Source organism: Mirounga leonina, unplaced genomic scaffold (assembly GCF_011800145.1).
Source record: "Mirounga leonina isolate KUSES-001 unplaced genomic scaffold, KU_Mleo_1.0 Mir_82, whole genome shotgun sequence".
Lineage (NCBI taxonomy): Eukaryota > Metazoa > Chordata > Mammalia > Carnivora > Phocidae > Mirounga > Mirounga leonina.
This window is the reverse complement of record NW_023270825.1, coordinates 31,438,598-31,462,871: the sequence shown is the minus strand read 5'-3', so window position 1 is coordinate 31,462,871 and position 24,274 is coordinate 31,438,598. Positions and strand designations below refer to the sequence as shown.

The following is a 24,274-nucleotide window of genomic DNA, read 5'->3' as shown; positions in this document are numbered from 1 at the left end:
ACGTGAAAAAGATTCCAGAGAACAGCCCCAGGAGAAGGAGGTTATCCACTTTCTATTTTAAAAATCAAATTGACTTAATAATTAAAAGCTTTTAAAGATCAGGTAAAAGATAAAATTAAGCCCAAGGATTAATTCTCAGATAATCAATCTATAAGATTAGGGGGTAGGAAACGTAATAGTCTACTGCTAAAATACCACTTTTGTTCAGCTAGACCGCTGCTGTCCCATCTGGTTGGGCTTCACAGGTAAGCTGCTTCACTCATGCTTTCCAAATTCCAGAAGGGGAAAAAGGCCTTTTGAAAATTGTTTAGTAACCAGACCACAGAAATAGGATAGTTACATCAAAAGTGGGCTTCAACAAGTTTTGAAAGGCAGATGTTTGGTAACAAATATTGTTAATTCAGCAATAGGCAAGCCAACAACTTCCCTAAACATTGAGCACTAGACGAATTTTATGTAATACACTTGGCACAGTCCTCTATTACTTTCCTAATGGCCATTTTCCAGTTTGATGCCATGTATCACCTGGAGCAGATGGTATATTGAGCTGTCCTGAGAATAAAAAATAGACATTTTTCTACCAGTAGGAAGCAACCAGTGTGAGACTCAACTGAGCACGTGAAGACACTATTATCAAGAATGAAGAATGATCCATGCTGTTTGAAAGCTGATGGCCTAGATCCAAATTTATGGAAAGATGCAGGCATTTTTCAGAATACATCTAGAGATATGATGAACTCTTTCTTCCTAATTTCTTTGATATCTGGGGTCAGCCAAACCCCAGGGAGTAAACTTGTCCATCAACAGTTTCCCTTTAGTTAACATCATCAGGGAGGCCAAAGGAAAGGAAGAGACCCTAATAACTCTTTGTAGAAAAATAAACAAGAATCTGCAGATGGATAAAAAGGAAAAGCAAGATAAAAATATTCCAGGTGTGAAATAGGAGAGAGGAAAATGGGCATAATGGAGATCCATGAAGTCTAAAGAAAAGTTCTTAGGAGAAAGAAATCTGAGCATCACTGTGTCAGTAAGGGTCTGTATGAAGGTTATAGTGAAATCTGGCTTCTAATTTTTATGTTTAAATTTCCCTTGGTCACTTTTCTGATAAACTTACTACATTAAAAGAGAAATATCATCCTCTATTTCTACAAATCAGTCCTTTCAGGGTACAACATGCCAAAGGTCAACAGAGCCAACATTAGCAGTAGGTTCATACTAGGGATATACTCACCTGCTTCTGGATCTGCAGGAATTCTCCACATGTACAGGTTAAAGTCATCAGAGCCTGAAAGGATATACTGTTGGGATTAAAAAAAAAAAAATACATATTTATTATTTATATCTTGATTGATTGATAAAATATCTACATCTATCTACCTATCTATATAAAGATTTTTTAAAAAATAAACGAGACAAAAAAAAATAAATAAACAAGACAAATGGGCATATATTCATAAGGCACCATGCACAGCAAATACCCTCTTTAAAGTATTTGCCAATTAAAAGGTCCATTGGCTAAAATTCAGCAACAAAAACCAAACAACCTAATTAAAAAATGGGTAAAGGACTTGAATAGACATTTATCCAAAGAAAATATATAAATGCCTAATAAGCACATGTAAAGATGATCAGCATCACTAATCATTAGGGAAATGAAAATCAAAATCATGGGGTGCCTGGGTGGCTCAGTTGTTAAGCGTCTGCCTTCGGCTCGGGTCATGATCCCAGGGTCCTGGGATCGAGCCCTGCATCAGGTGCCCTGCTCTGCGGGAAGCCTGCTTCTCCCCCTCCCACTCTCCCTGCTTGTGTTCCCTCTCTCACTGTCTCTCTGTCAAATAAATAAAATCTTTAAAAAAAAAAAATTCAAAATCACAACGAGATAGCATTTCACAGTCATTGGGATGGCTAATACCAAAAAAACAAAAACATAACAAAACAGAAAACAAGTGTTGGCAAGGATGTGGTGAAACTGAATCCCTGTGCATCACCGGTGGGAATATATAATGGTGCAACCACTATGGAATACAGTATGGAGGTTCCTCAAAAAGTTAAACATAGAACTACCATATAACCCAGCAATTCCACTCGTAGGTATATGTCAAAGAACTGAAAGCAGGAACTTGAGGTATCTGTACACCAATGTTCATAAAAGAATGCTTACAATAGCCAAATGTGGGTATAATGCAAATGTCCATCAATGGATGAATGGATAAATAAAAGGTGGTATATACATACAACAGACTATTATTCAGCCTTAAAAAGGAAATTCTGACCCTTGTTACAATATGGATGAATCCTGAACGCATTATGCTAAGTGAAATAAGCCAGATACAAAAAGACAAATACTGTATGGTTCAACTTATATGAGGTGCCTAGGGTAGTCAAATTCATAGAGACAGAAGGCAGAATGGTACTTGCCAAGGACTAGGGGGAGAAGGACTGGGGAGCTGCTGCTTAATGGGTATGGAGTTTCAGTTTAGGAGGATGAAAAAGTTCTGGAAATGGATGGTGGTGATGGTTATACAACAATCTGAATGCAGTTAATGCCACAGAACAGCACACTTAAAAATGATTATAATGGAAAGTTTTGTTATGTGTATGTATGTGTATATACATATATTTAAGATTTTTATTATTGAAGCATAGTTGACATACAATGCTACATTAGTTTCAGGTGTACAACATAATGATTTGACATTTCTACAAATTATTCAATGCTCACCACGGTAAGTGTAGTTACCATCTGTCACCATACACCATCACAGTATTATTGACTATTCCCTATGCTATACTTTGCCATCTCTGTGACTTATTTATAACTGGAAGTTTGTGCCTTTTAATCCCCTTCACCTATTTCACCCATCTCCCCAACACCCTTCCCTCTGGCAACCACCAATTTGTTCTCTGTATTTATAAGTCCGTATCTGGGTTTTGTTTGTTTTGGTATTTAGATTACACACATAAGTGAAACGATATGATATTTGTCTTTCTTTGACTTATTTCACTGAACATAATACCCTCTAGGTCCATCCACATTGTTGCAAATGGCGGGATCTCATGCTTTTTTATGGCTGACTCACATTCCATATATACATACATATGCCACATCTTCTTAATCCATTCACCTCTTGATGCACACTTGGGCTGCTTCCATAGCTTGGCTACCTTAGTAAATAATGTTGCAAAAAACACAGGGGTGCACATATCTTTTCAGATTAGAATTTTCGTTTTCTTTGGGCAAATACCCAGTAGTGGAATTACTAGATCATATGGTAGTTCTATTTTTAATTTTTCCAGGAGCCTCCATACGGTCTCCACAGTGATTGCTATGTTATGTATATTTTATCTCAATTTTTCAAAAAAAACTTCTAATGCAGAACAAAAAATTAGGGGCTCCCCAGAGATCTTTTTTCAAGTGTAAGCATCCTGAATGTCCCTGCTGTCAACTGACATCTTTGAACAGGAAGCCATCGCCAGTCCAGCCATGAGTTAGTGCTAGGGGCATAAGCAATCCCCTTTTATGTGGCAGCTTCAAACTACTTGATCTCAAATAGAACACTGAGCCAGACTGATCTAATTAGGACTTAAAAAAGCACTGCCTAACATTGTCTAACAGCAACAAGTCACCAACCCTGACAGCTCATTTATTTGCAAAGATTAACAAAAGTGTATTACTTTAAGTTGAAGTCAGCACTACTTCCTTTCGGTGTCATCTCCTTATTTCCCTAGAAAAAGAAAGGCCTACAGTTTTCTTCTTCTTCTTCTTTTTTAAGAGAGACGAGGAAGGGAGGGGCAAAGGGAGAGAGAGAGAATCTTAAGTAGGCTGCACGCCCAGCGCGGAGCATAACGTGGGGCCCGATCTCACAACCCTGAGCCCATGACTTGAGCCGAAATCAGGAGCTGGACACTTAACTAACTGAGCCATCCAGACTACCAGGGCCTACAGTTTTCTAGAGAAAACTTTTTACTTAAAAATGTCACCATGAACAATTCCAAAAACTGTTAAGTTCAACTTACACACAACCTCATGCCTAATACAAATACTTTACAATAATTAAAAATCAATTCACCAGTCTTCAAAATACTTGTAGGAACATGAGAGAGGAGGCAAAGAAAGACATATTTAAAGATAAAGAAAATGCTATCCACAGGGTTAGGTGATTTAGCCCAGGGCACAGTGGAAAAAGAAATGGGTCCAATTTTCTCATCTGCTTGCTCTCTGTTATTATTGTCTGAATGTTTGTATTCCCCACCAAATACACATGTCGAAATCCTAATGCCCAATGTGATGGTGTCAGGAGGTGGGGCCTTTGGGAGGTGATTAGGTCATAGGGTAGAGCCTTCATGAACAGAATTAGCACTCTTACTAATAAGAGACCCAACAGAGGTCCCCAGGTGCCTTCCGCTCTGTGAGGACACAAAGAGAAGTCCACAGTCTGCAACCCGGAAGACGGCCTTCACCAGAACCCAACCATGCTGGTACCCTCATCTTGGGACTTTCAGCTTCCAGAACTGTGAGAAAGAAATTATTGTAATTTATAAGACACCCAGTCTGTGCTATTTTGTTATAGCAGCCATAATAGACTAAGACACTCTCTGAAGCTCATTTAATTCTAAGATTCTATGCTTCCTCTGAAAAGGAATGGGGGAAATCAGATCAGAGCTAAAAGTCTCTAAGCTGCTGGCTCATGGTTACTTGACAAGTCACTACATAAATACGCTCAAGACAAGGAAACCCAAAGACTAATCCCACAAGACTTCAATTGAAAAGTTTCCTTAACAACATCAAAAAACAACTTGATTTTAAAAATGGGCAAAGGACTTGAATAGACATTTCTCCAAAGAAAAAAATATGTAATGGTCATACACAAATGGCCAATTAACACATGAAAAGATGCTCAACATCACTAATCATTAGGGAAATGCATATCAAAACTACAATAAGATACTATCTCACACTTATTAGGATGGCTTATATCAAAAAACCCCAGCAAGTAGTTCCTCAAAAAATTAAAAATAAAATTACCACATGATCCAACAATTCCACTTCTAGGTAAATACGCAAAAGAACTGAAAAGAGGATCTGTAAGGGATTTTTGTACACCTGTTTATAGCAGCATTATCACACTAGCCAAGAGATGGAAGCAACCCAAGTGTCTATCAACAGATGAATGTATAAAAAAAAATGTGGTATATACATAAAATGGAACATTATTCAGCCTTTAAAAGGAAGGGAATTCTGACTTGTGCTACAACATGGATGAATCTTGAACATGCTAAGTGAAATAAGCCAATCACAAAAAGATAAATACTGTATGATTCCACTTATGAGATATCTAGAGTAGTCACATTCATAGAGACAGAAAGTAGAATGGTAGTTGCCAAGGACTGGGGGGAGGGAGGAATGGGGAGCTGCTATTTAATGGGTATGGAGTTTCAGTTTGGGAAGATGAAAAACTTCTGGAGATGGATGGTGGAGATGGTTACATTATGATGTGAATATACTTAATACTACTAAAGTATACACCTTTTTAAAGTTTCCTTAAAACAAGAAGAAAAAAAGAAAAAGTGAATCCTCATTGCCCTGACTTTAGGATTCATCCAGTAAATCCCTATAGTTTATGATACCTTCCTCATAGGAAGTTAGGAAGCTGGAATTCAGGAACCCAAGGGCTTTCCTCTACTAACCAAGCACTTATGTGCCAGGTACTCTGAGACTCACGAAGACATGTAAGGTAACACCCGGGGTCCCAAGGAGCTTAAGGTAGAAAATATACATGTAGGTACACAACTACTGTGCCAGGAAGTAGAAATCGCTAGGTGCCATTACGACAAATAAGATGCCTGGTGATTCACAAAGAGGCAAAGCAAGATGGAGTTGAGCACTGAGCTGACCTTGGGTAAAGACGTGGAAAAGGTGAAAGGAAGGGGCAAAGGGAAAGTAACGGGTGCTGTTTCAGCAGAAACAGGAAGCATGGCATAGCTCAGTCCTTGATACCCTGCTCATATCCCTCAAGCCTTACTGCTTCATATACTCGACCTCACTGCCAACCGCCAGTATCGAAACCAAAGCCTAGGAGACTGCAGGCTGCTCTGGTGAATGAACACTTCTTGGAGGCAGCACTCAGCCAATGACTGATGGAAGCTGGTGTATCAATATCCCAGCTTTCTTGTTCCCAGGTGGAATGAAGTGGGTGCTCAATACTCTCTCCTCTCAGGATCAAGCTCCAATTGCCCACAGTTGTTGCTGGCTCACCCTTCCTTTCCCTACTTACTCCCCTACTCCTCTAGTATTTCTTGCATTTCCAAATTAACCATGTGCACCTGAAACTTGAACCCAAAATAAGACACATGGAGAGACAGAACATAAGAGAACTATCCACTAATTATTTGTATATATAATATATACTTTATTACTCAACATCTCATTTCATGCTCTATGTTTAAAAGAGGCTATAAAACTTCATATAGAATTCCTGCTATCCTGCCCCCCCCATACCTTTCACAAACTAAACAAACAAAAAATAAATATTACCAAAAAAGTGGAAAAAAAAAGTGAGACAGGCTTGGCTTATCAGAGGTTTACTATTTCATAGGGAAGGATCAGCGCTTTCCTATTTGCTCAGCTATTCAGCAGGGAAAGTCATGAAAAGGTAAAAGGGGACTCCCAGACAGAATGCTGACTCAGAAGACTGCCTTAGAAGGGAGAAAACTCCCACAGAGTAAAAGCCTTTGGAATTTAATATGACAGCTCCTAAAATATGTAGAAAATGCATATAATGTACAGGCGTCCCCTCAGGGATAAGGGCAATTCCTGACCCTCTCTTCCTCTTGGAACCATCACAAGGGAACAGCTTGGGATGATTTCCAAGGCGGGGGTCTTGACCCACTGCCGTCTAGTCAGACCGTTTAAGTGTTCACACACAATGGAATCACAAAACTGCCCTGGAATTCATTTATGGCATTTCATGGTTGTCTGCTGGGCCCCTTCCAACATTAAAAGTTGGCTGCCTGGGATACTGCTGACTGTGGGAGACTGAAATAAAAATGATTTCATCCTTTATTCATTAAACAAATATTTATCCAATGTCTACTATGTGTTGGGCACTGTTCCAAGGAAAGAAATACAGAATTGATCAAAAAAAGATGCTGTCCCTGCCCTCATGAAGCTTCTTATATTTTACTGGGTGAGGAGAGAAAAAATTACATGCACAGGTAATGTGAGAGGACAATGGGTAGAGGGAAAAAAGTTAAGAATATATGTGTGTGTCTGAGGGTGATAAGTATTATAAGGAAAAATTAAATAAGAGATTAAGACATTTATAGGGTGCTGGGGGTTGGCTGTTTCTGTTTTACATAGACTGATCACACAAGGCCTCTCTGATAACACGGCATTTTGAGCAGAGCTCAAATGAGGGAACAAGTTGTATGAATATCTGGGAGAAGAGTCCTCCAGGAGAGGGGACAGAGTTCTGGGCTAATTTAAAATATAAGATAGCCAAAAGAGCTCCTTTGTCTTTTTTTTTTTTTTTTTTTTAAAGCTTTGCAAAAACACAGATTATTTCAAGCAGGCTGAGTGCAGAGATACGTTTAACATCATCAGAGCAGTTGGAAATGTTTCCCTCTTCTAAGGGTGTATTGGAAGGGCCCATCTCCTCCTAGAGTCAGGTTGGAGCCTCCGACTGAGGCCGTGCTAATAGATAGCGCTCAAGAGGACAACTGGGGCCTGCTAGTCTTGACTGGCCTTCTCACAGATATTTAAATATTTGCTGTGGGATGCAAGGAAAAATTAGCAAGAGAACAAAGACCAATCACTACCAAAAGAAACCCAAACTGCATAATTATATCCAAATCTAGAAACACGGTAATTATTTAAATTAACCAGAAAATTGAACTTCACCTCAAGTGGTAAAACTGAAGGTACAGGTTTCTCTTTCTTTTCCCTTTTATGTTGATATCTAATTTCAAATAGTCTCTGCATATTTTTACCCAGGGAATCTGGTGTTGAATCTGAGGCTGACCTGGAGTAAAGACTTCTGGCCTAGATAACAGAATGGTTCAGCAGCAGATAACCCTTTAAAAATAAGTAAGCTATAGAAACGTAACAGAAAAAATGTTTGCCCCAAATTCCCACATTTAACATTTTTACTCCCTTTTATGATGAAGGACTTCACAAGCAAAATTCATATTTAAAACACTAGCATGAAAAAACTTAAAAGATTGCTGTTCAGTTCTAGAAAAGCCAAAACTAAACAAGGTGATATTAAGTTTATGGCCAAGTGTGACATGAATATAAAGAATTACCTTCTCTTAGGTCTTTTCTTTGACTTTATTCTAAACACTGTGGGGGGTAAATGACAAATTAAAAACTCACTTCGTAAGAATTTTTTATCTTATATCCTGAGATGAATAGGGCAGGGCTCCAAAGAAGGAGAAAAATATTTTAGATAGTCTATTATCTAGGCAATTAAAGCCCCATTTCCCAAAATGCTCTAGATTGTGGGGGGGAGGGGGGAGTGGGAGACCCACAGTCTAGTTCAGATCAGAGAGTGGGAGACGTACTTAATTTTAATTTGGCTTTGTGAGTAAGATGGGTGACACCACTGCAAAAAGTTGTGTGGATTCTTATCATCCATAGTCCTTCCCAGCTGGCCACAAAGGTTAAAGGCTGGCCACACTCTGACCCATCGCACTGTTCATTCATTCTATAGTTACTCATCTCGATGCAGCCTAGTTGTTCTAAGCAGAGTTAACCTGAGGCCAGTGCATTTTATCTAATCCACTGTCAGTATGGAATATTAACTTGGTCAAGCAGAGAGACTCAACAGCTGTTCTTCTCAAAGGTTTTAAGAAGGAACCACCCCATCAACACGAAAAAAGATGACTGCATTAGCACTCTGTCACTGTCTCATTTGCCCACATATCCTTGTCAATCCATTAACCGTTATAGAAAACAGCCATTCACCTAACACTTCCTACTCGCTGGTAGGCTGCTGCAGCGCCCAGCATCCCCTCCAGGAACTCCTGCCCCTTTCATCTCTTAGCATTCTCCAACTACACAAGCTCTGAGAAAGACCTTTTTCTATTTGCAAAAGCATTTTGTTAGCTGAATACCCAGAGAAGTCCATGCCTCTAAATATAGAAACCACCTTTATAAAGTCACCCAAGTCACAAGAAATTTTTAATAACCTGAAGGTTCAAAAAGGGATCTAAGCATGGCCTGGCCTGCCACAGCAAAACTGCCTACTATTTAGAAGCCGCTTAGAAGAAAATAGAAGAAAAAAACAAGCAAAAAAAAAAAACCAAACCCAAATTTATTAGCCATCTCCTAGCAAAGCAATTATTTTTCTTTCCCCAATACCTTTACTTAAACGTGTTACAGATAACCCTACCAACAATACTCTAAGGCCTCACCGGGCTTAGAAACATAGATATAAACAGAAACTGCCCCCTTCTTCCCACCCAAAATCCACATTAAAAAGAGGAAAATGTTCTAGACAGCAGGAGGGATAGGCCATCACCTGATATGCTTCAAGAATAACCCATTAATGTCTTAACATGCCTTTTGCTAACAGAAAAATCTCTTTCTGCTCCATTTCTAAGTGTATGTATATGTATGTGTGAGTGTGTGCCTGTGTGTTTGCACAGCATGTGATATTCCCAAACATTTGTTGATAAAGGAGGGAACATATCAATCAGTTACTATTCATTGAGCACTGATCAGCTTGCAGTTTTCTCCAAGGCTCCTTCCATAGTAATTGATTAATTAGTTTCTAGTAAATGGCATGCCTGTCTAATTAACTGTATTGACTAGGACAGAAAAACCAGATGGCTCTTCTAGCCTAGATTAGTAACAGCAGAGAGACTGCTATTTAAATCTTACTTCTCCCTGACCTTTTGTCAGAAAGGGGGAAAAAATGTGATTGAACAATTTCGTGATGTGCTCTTTCGAAGACGATTTCCAGAAAAAGGTTTGCAACTGGTATATAACATTCATATCATTTACACCCAGTACCTGCCACAAATGCCATCCAAAGCAATCAGGGCAATTTTGCTTTGGAAATGGCCAAAGCCATAGGTTCATTTTATCTTATTTGTGGTAGGAGAAATAGAATTCCCTTGGCTCCCAACAAAAAAAAAGCAAATATGCATACCCATAAGACTACCACTATTTTTCGCTCATGTGAAGTTATATGACTCTTGCTTCTTTGGACCACTTGCCATTTCAGCTCCATTAGCCTCCTGGAATTCTTTGGTTTATTAAAATAACCAAGTAGGAAAAATTCTATTAATAAAGAAACATTCCGTAAAGACAGCCAGTAATAGTCAAATAATCAGTAGTAATGTAATGTAAAAATGCTCTAAATCTCCAACAGCTGCTTGTAACAAAGTAGCCCGCATTACTTAAAGATAACTTTTATTTGGCAAAACTCTTTTGGAAAGCTGGGCAAGATACCGGCAATCAACCCAATGGCCTTCAGCACTGATCTCTCCTCTGTGGGCCTCAGCTGCTGTATGTGGGGCCTGCGCAGGGGAGAGAGGGCATCACTCATTTCAGTCTGTATATGAGTATTTATACTCTTCATTCAAGCAGGGGTCTCCAACCACTCAGAGGAAGAAACATTACTTTCCTTTTGCTCCGAAGTTTGAAGACACCCAAAAAAGAGGCAAATCTCTAAGGAAGATAGGGCAGGTAGAGCAGGAAAGGTTATACTTTGTTCCCTTCATGAATATCTACTGGCAATTTCCTAGTAGAGTCCAGCCTCCGAGCCAGGAACTATACATTAAAGGAAAAGTGTCATGTTGTGTCACCAGATCACATCAATTCCTTTTGTTCCTAAGAAGAAATCAGCTCACCTGTGTTCCTTCTCAGCTAAACACTTATAAACCAGACCATATGTAGCAGGCCTGCTATACTCCAGAACCTTTTAAGCTTTCTAAGCTCTAAAACTGCATCAGTAAATGGACTAAAAGATCTAATCCATGGGTAAAATCTTTTTTTTTTTTTAAGATTTTATTTATTTATTTATTTGAGAGAGAGAGAGAAACAGCATGAGAGGGGAGAGGGTCAGAGGGAGAAGCAGGCTCCCCGCTGAGCTGGGAGCCTGATGCGGGACTCGATCCCAGGACTCCAGCATCATGACCTGAGCCGAAGGCAGTCGCTTAACCAACTGAGCCACCCAGGTGCCCTCCATGGGTAAAATCTTAATTCAGGATTGCTAACACCCGAAACCTCTAGGCTTCAGGAATTCCACAAACTCTTTAATTTTATATGCAAAATGATGTGCATATGTACATTTTTCTGAAATAAGTGTTCATAGCTTTTAGATTTTCCAAAAGGTTCAGGATTCAAAAAGAGTTAAACATGGCTGATTTAATAAGTTATTTTCATGCTACCTTCTCTCTATAAAATAAAAGCCTCTAAATAATTCACCTAAATAATATATACAACAAGGAATTCCTCTTCCTCATTAGCCCAGGGAAGATGCTACCAACACTTGCTCTGTAGAACCCAGGCGGCGGCATGTCTATGAGGAAGAGAAGAGAGCACGATCACAAGCTAGAGACTTAGTTTAGTCCTCCTTCTGTGACCGAAGACATCTGCAGTTTCAAACACTATAGGCCTCAGCTTTGCATTGGGGTGAAATCTGTCACTGGGAGGATTCAACATGAAATGAAAGTGCTTCAGAAGCTAAAGGGCTAAAAATATACAAGACAGAAAAGAAAGATGAGGAGAAGAAAATATTAGCCTCAAGTCACAAAGCAAGTCAAAGGATGGACCCCAAGAGTGTGTCTTTATTTCAGATTGAGGAGAACATACGGCATGCCATGCCCCCAGGGAGCTGAAGCTGGGCTACATGGAGTTATAAAAAGAGCAAAGTTACAACTTTGCGTGCTTCACTGGCCCAGAGCACCCTTACTGGTGAATGCCGGCACCTCTGCCATACCCATATAACGTCAGCACAGAAAGGCTGAGTGATGATGTAATGTCTGGGGCCAGGCCACGTATTCAAGGCCATTTTGCTGGACTCACAGGGAACAAGTCAGCTCTCCTCTCCAGGGGATAAGTTAGAATGATTTCATTCTCATGATTTTGGGGGCCCTGCCATCTACCAAGTTTAAAAGAAAGACCTGTGTAAGTCATCCCAGTACTCAGACACTCCAATGCTCAGCCCTTTCGAAAAAACGTTATCATACTTTCCCTTTCCTTCCCCATCCCATTTTCAGCAAGAGGTAGGAACTTACAAGGCCAGGCTTTAGGTAAGACCAAAGCAAAAGAAGATTTAAAAATTACCACACCAAGGACGCCTGGGTGGCTCAGTGGGTTAAGCATCTGCCTTCGGCTCAGGTCATGATCCCGGGGTCCTGGGATTGAGCCTGCTTCTTCCTCTGCCTGTGTGCTCGCTCTCATGCGCACGCTCTCTCTCTCTCTGACAAATAAATAAATAAAATCTAAAAAAAAAAAAAATTACCACACTGTCCATTTCCAGGCTACATATACCTGTTAGCCTGAAAGACTTACTTCCCAGAAGCCTGAGCTCTGCTGGACTGTCACAATCTAGGGCAAGACCCATTTAAGGAATTGTGAGAGAAAGGGAACAAAAGCTGAGTGCTGCCTTCCAAGTGTGTGCCAGAAGAGCTAGCAGGTGGAAACTTGGCCTTCTTTTTTAACCCTGTTAAGAGACTGGCTCACTAAGTATGCAGAGGGGAGTGTGAAGCTTGGGAGACAGAATGTATCCAGTCAGGCTTCAGGGAGAAAAGGAAAAACAAAAAAATCCAAGTAGGATAGTGATAGCAAGGAGGAGAGCCCTTGGATTCAGGCAGCCTCCAGAGGAAGGAGTGCTATTTTACTGCAAGATTTTTTTTTTTTTTTAAGATTTTATTTATTTCAGAGAGAGAAAGCACAAGCGGAGGAGACAGGCGAAGGGAGAAGGAGAAGCAGACTCCCCACTGAGCAGGGAGCCCGATGCGGGGCTCAATCCCAGGACCCCAAGATCATGACCTGAGCTGAAGGCAGACGCTTAACTGACTGAGGCACCCAGGTGCCCCAACTGCAAGATTCCTCACCATACTTTAAGACTAGAAGGTAGGCTGGTTTAAAAAAAAAAAAAGTTCAAGGGTGTATTTGGCCTAATTGTTTCTGTTGCTATTCAGCCAATCTGATGTCACTTATGCCACTTTATCTGATGACAGAAGTTATTAAACTTGAATAATAAAAAGATTATACTAGAAATAAACAAACTATGTATTTTTGGCCAAAAGTAGGGAAGAGAGATTGTAATAGGGCTTTCAATGAAAATCTTGGGACCCCTCGCTGGCTCAGTCCGAAGAATGTGCGACTCTTGATCTCAGGGTCAGGAGTTCGAACCCCACATTGGGTGTAGAGATTACTTTAAATAAATAAATAAATAAATAAACAAACAAGAAAAAAAGAAAATTTCAAAGAGGTTATTATCCAGCAGTCATGTGTCTTTTTTTTTTTTTTGAAAGATTTTATTTATTTGAGAGAGACAGACAGACAGAGACTGAGCATGAGCGGGGGGGGAGGGCAGAGGGAGAGGGAGAGGGAAAAGCAGACTCCCCACTGAGTACAGAGTGGCAGTCATGTGTCTACCACAGCCTCTGGCACACAGTAGATGTTCAGTAAGTATCTGCTTTCTTATTTTAAAAGATGGGGGGAGAGGAAGGCATAAGTAAGGGTCCAGTAGGAGACAGGAAAAAGAAACTTGTCTCCACTCACCTATGAATTAGTGACAGACCAAGAAACCAAAAATGAGAGAAAAATATCCTGCTGAAGCACAGAGGTTTCAAACTGGTGGCTCTTAATGCAGAATAGGTATGATGTACAGATTTATTTTATCCATACAATAAGGTATTAATTTGTCGTGATATTTAAAAAAAAAATCAGGGGATTTTACGCTAAAATCTTGATTTCTGGCTTCACTTGAAAAAATTCAGAGACCCTCATGGCAACAATGGGCTGAAGCTGAGCCAAAGCTTCATTTAGATGTGACTCATTTATATTTAGATGGGGTGGGATCTCTATAGTTGGCCACAGTCACCACCCCCCCCATTGATGATTTCTAACACAGTTCACTCATTTTTGCTGCTTGCCTTGCTTCTCCTGGCATCAAGATGTAGAGTGAGAAGGGCTGTAATGTGACTCTTGATCTTGGGGTTGTGAGTTTGAGCCCCCCCACCCCGTTGGGTATAGAGATTACTTAAAAATAAAATCTTAAAGGGCGCCTGGGTGGCTCAGCCATTAAGCGTCTGCCTTCGGCTCAGGTCATGGTTCCAGGATCCTGGGATCGAGCCCCACATCAGGCTCTCTGCTCCACAGGAAGCCTGCTTCTCCCTCTCCCACTCTCCCTGCTTGTGTTCCCTCTCTCGCTGTGTCTTTCTCTGTCAAATAAATAAATAAAAATAAAAATAAAAAAAGATAATGCCTCCCCCCTTTCTTCCTCTTTAAAAAAAAAAAAAATCTTAAAAAGACAAAGAAAAGGCTCTACTGAGATCTCAAAAATCTGGGTTCCAGTCCTGGCTCAGCTACAAACATGTCTATGTCTTGACTTATGTCCCCAACATCTCTGAGCCTCAGTTTTCTCATCTATAAAAGGAGGGTTATCCAAAATGATCTCTAATAGCTCTATAATTAGAATTCATCTACAATGGTGGCGCTGAGCATAGGGGAGACACAAAGTAGGCTCAGCCTATTTCACACTCTATTCCCTGAGTCCAATTTCTTGAAATGTTAATTTCATTTGGAGGCTAAAGAAGTACCTAGTGAACCTAGGATAGTCTAAAAGGAAGTATAGGTTCTCTGGCACAGCATCTGGTCCATTTGTGTGGAAAGACTATCTCACTGTAATTAAAAGCCAGAAGACTGTCTCAGATAGATAGATCACTTAGTGTCTTTCTTGACCATGTTCATTCCTATTATGGAAATTCTCAGATTCCTCCCTGGGATGGTTATCCAGCCCATGACTAAATGAAGAGTTCCAGAGCACAGAGCCTCCAGCTGTGGGTGTTCTCAAAGTATACAAGAACAAGAGCAAATATAAAGACCAGTATAAGGAAAGAGTAGGCTTTGGAATCTGAAAGCAGCAAAAAAGATCCTGTCTGGACTAGTCAAAGACTATACATGTCAGTCCTGCAGATCATACTGTAACCGTGGCACCTGCTGCTTTAGCTCTGAGTGTGGAAAGAGCCGGTAAGTCACCTCTTAGAGACATGTTCTAGCAATGAGACAGTAAGTTTGGCCTCCTGTACAGCACTTACAAAGTATAAGCTCAGTAGGTTATTCTCACTAAAAATCTATTACTTAATTCATCCTCATAAAGTCTCTGGAAGTTGAGCAGGAGAAAACGGTACTTATCAATTCTGATTTATAGTTAGAGAAGCCTTAGGCCTAAAAAGCTAAAAACCACACATTGACCAAAGTATTCAAGATTTGCTTCAACAAATATTTATTGCGCTCTCACTGTGTGCCAGGTATTAGAGACAAGGCAATGATGAGTTCACCACACTTCATTTCTTAGTCCCTAAGGAGTGAACAAAATAGCCTAATATAAATCTCTGTACTTCCTATTCCCTAGGTTATATACTTCTGATAATCTCTATGGGGACTATGAAAAGACTTGAAAGACTTTACCTCTGAAATGGATCCAAAGTTAGATTCAATGACTTTGCATCCTCCTTCACAGAAAACCAAAAAACCAATCTAGTTTGTCAGAGAGGATACAGTACCCATAGACTTTTCCCATTGGATAAAAAATCACACATAAGGGGTGCCTGGCTGGTTCAGTTGGAAGAGCATATGACTCTTGATCTCAGCAGGGTCATGAGTTCAAGCCCCATGTTGCGTGTAAAGATTACTTAAATATTTTTTTTAAAAACACACATAATAAATTAGTCAAATCTGAATAGAAAAAAATGAAAAGCTATTCAATGTTTTTATCACTATATATAACCTTAAAGACAAAAACAACTACATCTTGGCAATGTACATAACCAGGACAATCACAAAATACCTACTCAGGTTCTGCCTGTGGCAATACCTGTCCCAGTGTATCTGGGCAAAATGGGTATTATAATCCAGGTCAGAGGTTCTCAGTCAGGGGCAATTTTCCCCCAGGGGACATTTGGCAATGTCTAGAGACATTTTTGGTTATCTGGGGGATGACAGGGCAGACATCACTGGCATCTAGTGGGGACAGGCCAAGGATGCTACTATCTTGAAATGCATAAGAGAACCCCACAAAACAAAGAATTATTCAACCAAAATGTCGATAGTACAGAGGTTAAGAAACCATGGTCTGGGTGTTCTACATATTGGCTAGAGGCCTGTATTCTGGGTCTTTTAAGGGCTCCATGCAGACAGGTTCTGGCTGATAATATAGGAACTGAAAGAAAATTAACATCTATTCTCCTTTACATCTTTCATTGTTCCCTCAGCCCCTGTGTTTCTGGTGATAAAGCCTAATAAACCATTACATTTAGCGCCTGTTTTTTATTGGTCATTGAAATAAGAATCACATGCATAAGAGAGTGACAGAAGATAGAAAAATTAACTTAAAAGCAAGGAAGAAAGGCAAGAAGGAAGAAACGAAGGGGGAAAGGGAGGGAGAGGCTTGGTTGTCATTTCTACATCTAAGTGAAACTAAATCAACCAATCTAAAGAGTAGACAATGATCTGTTCTGTTGTGAGTCTGATCGTATCTAGAAACGGCTTCTTCCCACCCAAGAAACAAATAGCCTGTAAAAACTAAGTAATTTAAGGCATTATGGCTTCTTCAAGGAGACATCGCTTATATAACTGAGGCCACCTAGTGGTTTCCAGTGTGGATCACAGCTAAGTAGGCCCTAGGAATCTGCCTTCAACATAAATTCTGAATTTAGATATATATTCTCTATTTACAAAAGGGACATCCCTAGTCTAGACAACTTAAAAGATATTTTCAGTTTCTTTAACATTTAACTCAATTCAACAAGCATTTATTGTGCTCCTATTGCATACACTAGTCTTTAAGCTCTGATATTGGGGAGCATGTAGCAATTCCAGTCTAGGAAGAAAAACCCTAGGTTCTGCCTTCAAAGAGCAGGGTCTTCACAGGTTCCCCAAGAACTGTTTCTTTTATGTCCCTTGCCCACAAATAACTCTAAAGAGGTGAGTACAGCATGTGAGAATTATGTTAAAGATGATGATGAGCCCAAAGAGAACACTAAGCATTAACAAGAGACTAAGGTCTCTCTTTTTCCAACCTAGATGTGAAACAGCCGAATATTTGTTCTGTTTGAGAAGGGAAAAAAAAACACCTATGTGTTTGTTTCATCAATGCTTCTTTATATTCATCTTTACTCAGCTTGATTACTGAGACCAGTCTAACTGGTCCACTCACTGACACCCACACACCCACTTCAGAACTTCTGTGGCCAAGACAGGTGCAAGAATGCCAAGCATGTTTTTTAAACTGCCAGCTCTAAGTCAACATCAGTATCTCAATTCCAAGTGAGACTGTGAAAAGACTGGAAACACAGCTTGGGTTCTCCTTCCCAGTTGTGATGCTGGCAATAAAAAGTAAAAGAGTCAGCATCTGGCTTCCTCTCAAACAAGGCTGCTCAGCCCATCTCATCCAAGAAAAAGGTGCCATCCAAAGGGGCCATTCAGGATATATGTCTCTCGGATGGTACTTAGGGTGTTTCATTCATCATTGTGTTTTATTGATACACACACACACAAAAAGTCTCTCTTTTTTTTGGCAGGCTAATATTCCATGGACTCCCTCCTTTCTTTTGAAATGACACATTCTTAGAACCTTAAAGTCTGTTCACAAACCTGGCAAAGCTAGGCTGCTCAGAACTACACTGTGGCCAGCCTTAGTTCATGGTGTGTGCCTTATATTACTCAATGGAAACTCTGATGAAGAGACTCAATATTATGCTAGAATGTCCAGAGACACTGTGTGCCTCAATTGTTTCTACCTGACATGATGCTAAGGAGAAATAAAGACCAGCACAGAAGGAGCAATCTGAGAGGAAAGCACGAATGTGGGATGCAGGAGACAGAGGGCACCTACCTGGTCACGATCCCCTGCAAAGCAGCAACTTTTCATGGTGCAAGAGTTGAAGTAACCCTGATTGTCAAACTGGAACACAGGCAGGCGGGAGTGGATGTCATAGAGCACAGGGGGCAGGCGACGCCTCAGGGCCAGGAGCTGGGTGCCGTTGCTGTTGAATCGCACGCTCATGGCACTCTGCAGGGACAGATTGCCACCATAGCGCAGGAGAGAACTGGAAGGCAGGAAGCACAGGGATTGGGCATGAGGCAGGCTGGACAAGAGTCTGCAAAATGACCACATTTACTTCTTCCCAAAATGTGTCCAGAATCTCCTGTCAGGCTTCTACATCTGAAAGGTATTTCAGAAGGTTAACAATGGGATAAGAATGGCTCCTTGATTTCATTAGAGTAAGTTATCTAACCTATCAGCTCCTCTTTTCAATCTCCAAAAGGTGAATTACCAGTAAACTTACAGGAAATAGAGAACAAAAGCATCATGAAAGAAAAGACGTATTAAAATGATTCGTTTTTATTTCATTTGCCTGAGCCAACTACATAATCAAGTAGATACTCACACTCAGCAAGTCCCTGCGAGGTGAGTCGTGTCCACTCTAACTGGCTAATCATGGATGACATTTAAGGGACATATTTATCCTTGTATTAGAGATACAAAGCACCTTAGCAAGAAAAGCAGATACTTTACTGTTTATTCTGGGTCTATTTTATTTTATTTTTTTATTTTATTTATTTGAGAGAGAGAAAGAGAGAGAGAGAGCACGAGAGCGGGGAGGGTCAGAGGGAGAAGGAGACTCCCTGCCGGGCAGGGAGCCCCCAATGCTCGATCCCAGGACTCCAGAATCATGACCTGAGCCGAAGGCAGCCGCTTAACCAACTGAGCCACCCAGGAGCCCCGGTATTTTTTTTTTTTTTTTAACAATAATCATTTTATTACTGGGGTGCCTGGGTGGCTCAGTTGGTTAAGCATCTGACTTCAGCTCAGGCCATGATCCCAGGGTCCTGGGATTGGGCCCCTTGTCGGGCTCCCTGCTCCGCGGGGAGCCTGCTTCTCCCTCTGCCCCTCCCCCAACTCATGCTCCTGTGCACTCTCTCTCTCTCTCTCTCAGATGAATAAATACAATCTTTTAAAAAATCATTTTATTACTTAAGCATTTATTTTTGAATTTTTAATCTGTTCACAGGAACTTTATATTCTACATGGCATAACCAGACAGTAAATATTAAACAAAAAATTTCAATTAAATGCAGGGCAAGTAGTGTAACAATTAGAAAAGCAAGATGACTTGTTTTCCTATACAATTCCCAACAAGGTTATATGTACTTTGGTTAATATATTTATCTATCTTCACTAGGGAGAGTGATATGCTCTGGTTCACCTACTATTCTTCTGTAGACTCATAATATTCCTAACATTAAAAAAAAAAAAAAACTCAGTATGATTCCAAATAATTTCCTTTGATGACTCAGAAGATACTTTCAATTTTACAGTGAACCAGGATGGCCATGAACATTAACAATTATATAGTACTAAGTAAAAAAGGGCGCATATCTATGTGTATATCTTTCAGTAATTAGTACCCTTGATTAGCTAGACTCCATTTTATTATGAAGGGATGAACTACTCACTGACCACATCATAACCAACTTCTTTTGTATTCTGGGTTCAATTCCTGGGGCACTGAATTACTGGTAGGAAAGTGAGGTTAAGTATAGACATTGGGAGTGGTACAGAAATTCATGTGACATCAAAACTACAAACTCATTTTGCCTCACACAGACATTGTTGTCCTAATAATCCTAGTAGTTTTAGGAAAAAACAGTTTATAAATTCCAGGGAATCACAGAGCTGGAAAGGGCCTTGAGAGACCTAAATTAGAGCCTGGCAGATTTATCTGAACATTTCTACGGAAGTTTTAATAGCATTTTACCAAGTGAAAACTTAAAAGAGCTATATACTACCAGAAGAGATTTAATATTGAATGAAGACAACACATTTTCTTTTTTTGGCATGAGCGTGATGGGTAAGATTAAGAGGACAGGAAAGGAGATATCCCGTGGGAAAAGGAGCCCCTGGAACCACGTCCAAAGGCAGCTGCCAACCTGGCCTAGTCATCAAAACCATCTATATCCCCACTAGCGCGGGTCAGTGCTGTGTCTTCCAGAGCAGTCTTCTCTCTAGAGGGAGGCATGCCCTGGTACGTGGCAACAAGGCTTGGGGCCAAACAGGCTTTAATCCTTTTAGGATTGAAAAGAGAGAAAAGACTTAGGAAACCGACCCTAGTACTCCAAACATCAAGGAGAAGGCTGGTAGCCCTGCAGGCCCCAAGTAATAATCTCTGCAAAAAAAATGTTCTTATAATGGTCCTAAACAGAGGCCACACTCACTCACATACAGAGAATGAATGACGGGGCTGTTAGAGTCCAGGCATTTCCTTTACAGCGTGCCCTAGCTGCCACAGGCATGTGGTGTTATCTAAACACTGAGCTCAAAAACAATGAGAGGCTTTCAATCTAACATCAGCATGGAGTGTACAAATAAACCACCATCTGTAGGACTGGAGAGGAGCTGGGGGTGGAAACAAGATTGAACAAAAAGAAACTTGGCCAGCCCCACCAGCAACAGCAGCAGGGATTTGCATCAGCTCCAGCATCCCTGACAGGACAGCTGGGGCCTCTGGCCAACGCTCATTCCATCGGTTAACAGGAACTTCCTCTGCTGATTCTAGTCAGACCTGTAGAAGTCTACTCAGGACAGGCATCGAGCCCATCCCACCCCCACCGGAGCTCCCTGACCTATGTCTGTATTCTAGCCACTCTACAGAGGCCTGTTTGTGTGCTCTAGGAGAGTCACTAACTTCTCTTGCCTGTGCTTCTAGGCAGGGAACTCCTTTCTCTCACACAGAGGGTAGGTATGTAGAACTCGCTCCTGGAGTGTTTGGGGGTGCCAGCTGAAGAGCAGCAGCTGCTAAAACGGAACACTTCTTGTTTGGGCACAAAATTCAATTCCTTCCAGAGGGCAGAATGATACCCGAAATCCAGAAAGTGAACTATGTTAACCATGATTTCTCAGCAGGGGTTCTACAGCTGGCTCTTCCTGATGCAAATGGTAAGGATGATCTAGTTCATTAGGAAGAAAAAGCTTAGAAGCAGTTTGCCCTCACAGTCAAGATATAAAGACTATGTCAAAGATGCTATAGTTTAAGGTTCCAAATGTAATGTGCCTGGAGAAATCATCTGGGACTCTTTAAAAATGTGGATCCACCCCCAGATATTCTAATTCAATCTGGGAAGTGGGCCCAGGAATCTGAATTTAACAACCCCAATTAATGCTGATGCATGTGACTTTCTAACCACTTTGAGAAACATGGCTCCATTTTGGGATTTTGGGGGAGAGGAAGCAGGAAGAGACGGGAGAGTGGGGCCAGGGGGAAAACAAGGTGGAGAGAAGGCAGATTACCAGAGGTTCAACAAAAAACAACACAATATGGCACTTTTTACAGCCCCATGTCTATTAGCAGAAAGGACTCTAATTCCTTTTAAAAAATCAGAGTTCCTCTCTACCAACAATGCCTGAAATGTCTTTTTCCTGTCATCAATACATTCCCCAAAGGAGAAGTTTCCCATTTCCTCTTGGAGAACTGAGGGAAGACTGCCTCAATCTTTTGGAGATGATGGAGATTGAGGTCACTATCCCCACTCTTCAGAGAAATGGCCACCATTACGCACCCAGACAAGATGAGCAGTATCTTGAAAGAATGAGCAACAAGTTAAGATGAATTCAACTCAAAATATCCCTATTTAGAAAAAGAAAAGCAATAAATCTATTCCCAACCTATCTTCAACAAATGATCTGTCATAAAATGCAACAAGAATGGGGTAGGAGGTAATCCAAGGGTCAGCATGTAAAAGATCCAGGACGAAAAGCAAGAGAACCACAGAACAACAGGAAAATATTTCTCACTAGTGTGGTCTCCTGGATTTTTCCTTTTTTGCTCCCTCCCACCCCCAGTATTCAAATGGATTTCTTTATTGCTCTGGCAGAGTAAAAAGAACATTTTTAAAAGTACTTGGCCAAGGCTAAGGCCTTGGAATAGAAGAGAAACAGGCTAAGGCTGTTTCCAAGGAAAGTAACTGGGAGTATCATGTTCAGCACAAGACAGGGCATTGATAACGTTTCCAAGATCAGATTCCACGAACCTAGATTTCCATAAATCCATGACTAAGTAATTCATCCGATGGTACCAACATGATTTACCAATGCCCACCAGCATAAACTTCCTTACAGTTTCTAAGTGAAAGCTTTAATAACACCCATGAAATACATTGTTATTCCAAATCACAGACATCAGACTTGGTATTGTATAACCAGAGTGGCAAAATCAAGGTCCTATATAGGTGGGGGGAAATCTCTTCCTCCCCTCCAGTTTCTGCTGTAGGATGGGATGACCTATAGGAATAAAGGACATTTTGTACTTGCACAACCCATAGAATATGACAAATCCTAGAGAACACTAGAATCAGGTAGAGAACACACAAGTTCAGGGAGTCACAGCCCACACCAATCCTATTTAAGTGTGTTCAGCGTCCCAATAATCCCTTAACCATTTCTTTTATGTGAGTTGGCAGGAGAACCTGGGCTTTCTCTTTTGTTCTTTCTACACAATCCTCAGTTCCAAGATTGAGACTTCTCTAGAGGAAGCCAGAACTATTAGACCACTAGTATGAGAGAGATACATTGTGATCTGTGTCTAAACAAACTCACTTTCCTCAGAACATGATTTTCTGCCAAACCTCTCTGGCTTGAAATATAGTTATAGGTTCAGTGTACCTGGTAAAATTTCCTTCCCTTCTTGAGCATCCAGAAATTTAAGTTTGACTGAAGCTGGCAAAAGGGCTTGATAAATTTCTGATAAAGAGATCTTTGGATAGGGGTGCCTGGCTGGCTCAGTCAGTAGAGCATGCAACTCTTGATCTTGTGGTTGTGGGTTTGAGCCCCACAGTGGGTATAGAGATTACTTAAAAATAAAATCTTTTAAAAAAGAGAGAGAAATCTTTAGATGATCAAATGGCGTATCTAGTCCTCCCACAAAGCAAACGTGGATGGCAGGCATTGTAGTGTTTCTCATCATCTTCTTCCAGAACAGGGACATACCCAAAGTTGAAGTGATCTGGAATCTAAATTTTTGTGTTTGGTCCAGAGATCCCGAAAGCCACACAGAACCAAACAAGATCTCAAAATAAATTCAGAGGCACTGCCATCATCATAAGATTTGTTGTAGGACACTCATGAATTTCCCTTAGAACTAAGGACTCAACATTTAGTCATCTCAATTCATCAGATGGCTTGGCTTACTCAGAATCCCCCTTCTCAAGCTGCAGAACATAAAGAAGGGTTTCATAAGCAGCCATTTAATCTTCACCTTACAACTACTCCTGGTCCTACCTTCTGACAGATTTTACATTAGCATCAGCCCTGACCTCACAGTATATAAAACTGCAGAGGGAGAGTTTAACGAACAGTGGCTGGCAAGAGGGAGGAAAAAGCAAGGGCAAGAGGGAGACTGGGATGGCAGTTGCCACAGCAACGGTAACAGTGCTGCAGGAGGGGGTGGGAATACATGCAGGTAAACAGGCAGTCCCCGATGGCAGGAGAGGAAGCTGGGTCGGTGCACTAACTGTTAGGGTGCAAGACCACAAAGCTGGAGGAATGTTAAAGAGGAAAGAGGCAAAGTCTGGAAAAAATCCTAAGCAAAAGAGGGTCTGAAAACAAAAATCACAATTTGTTACCTTCTAGGAAGAACTACTATGCAAACAGTTGAAAACAAGAGACAACAGGGGTGCAAAGGAAAGGGAGAGAAGGCCAACCTGCTGACTGATGAGACACGAAACAGGAAGCCAGCCTGTTTCTCACAGGAGCCGCTCGCTGAGATGTATCCAAACACCAAAGTCCCCTCTAGTTGGCAGTAACAGGAGTGTCTTAGAATAATGGCTTTGAAACTTTTTTTTATAGCAACCCCTTGTAAAGTACATTTTATACTGCATTCCAGTACACCCACATTTTTAGCATAAATTCATTAAACAATACTTACCACCTACTATAATGCTATGCACTGATTTTCTAGTCTATATTTTTTTATTTAATAAATACTTGTAACCATCTAAATTGATTTCATGGCCTACAGAATTATTGAAAGAGCT

At 40.7% G+C, this 24,274-nt stretch overlaps 1 protein-coding gene across 2 annotated transcripts in view; it reads right to left on the bottom strand.

Annotated features, from left to right (window-relative positions):
* DCAF5 (DDB1 and CUL4 associated factor 5) overlaps nucleotides 1–24,274 on the bottom strand; it is a 97,496-nt gene that overhangs the window by 23,864 nt on the left and 49,358 nt on the right. For both annotated transcript variants that reach the window (XM_034992738.1, XM_034992739.1), the window contains exons 6-7: nucleotides 18,078–18,291; nucleotides 1,232–1,298 (exon numbers count right to left, since the gene is read on the bottom strand). In XM_034992738.1, the coding sequence (XP_034848629.1) occupies nucleotides 1,232–1,298; nucleotides 18,078–18,291 (281 nt within the window). The remainder of the gene's footprint in view (nucleotides 1–1,231; nucleotides 1,299–18,077; nucleotides 18,292–24,274) is intronic.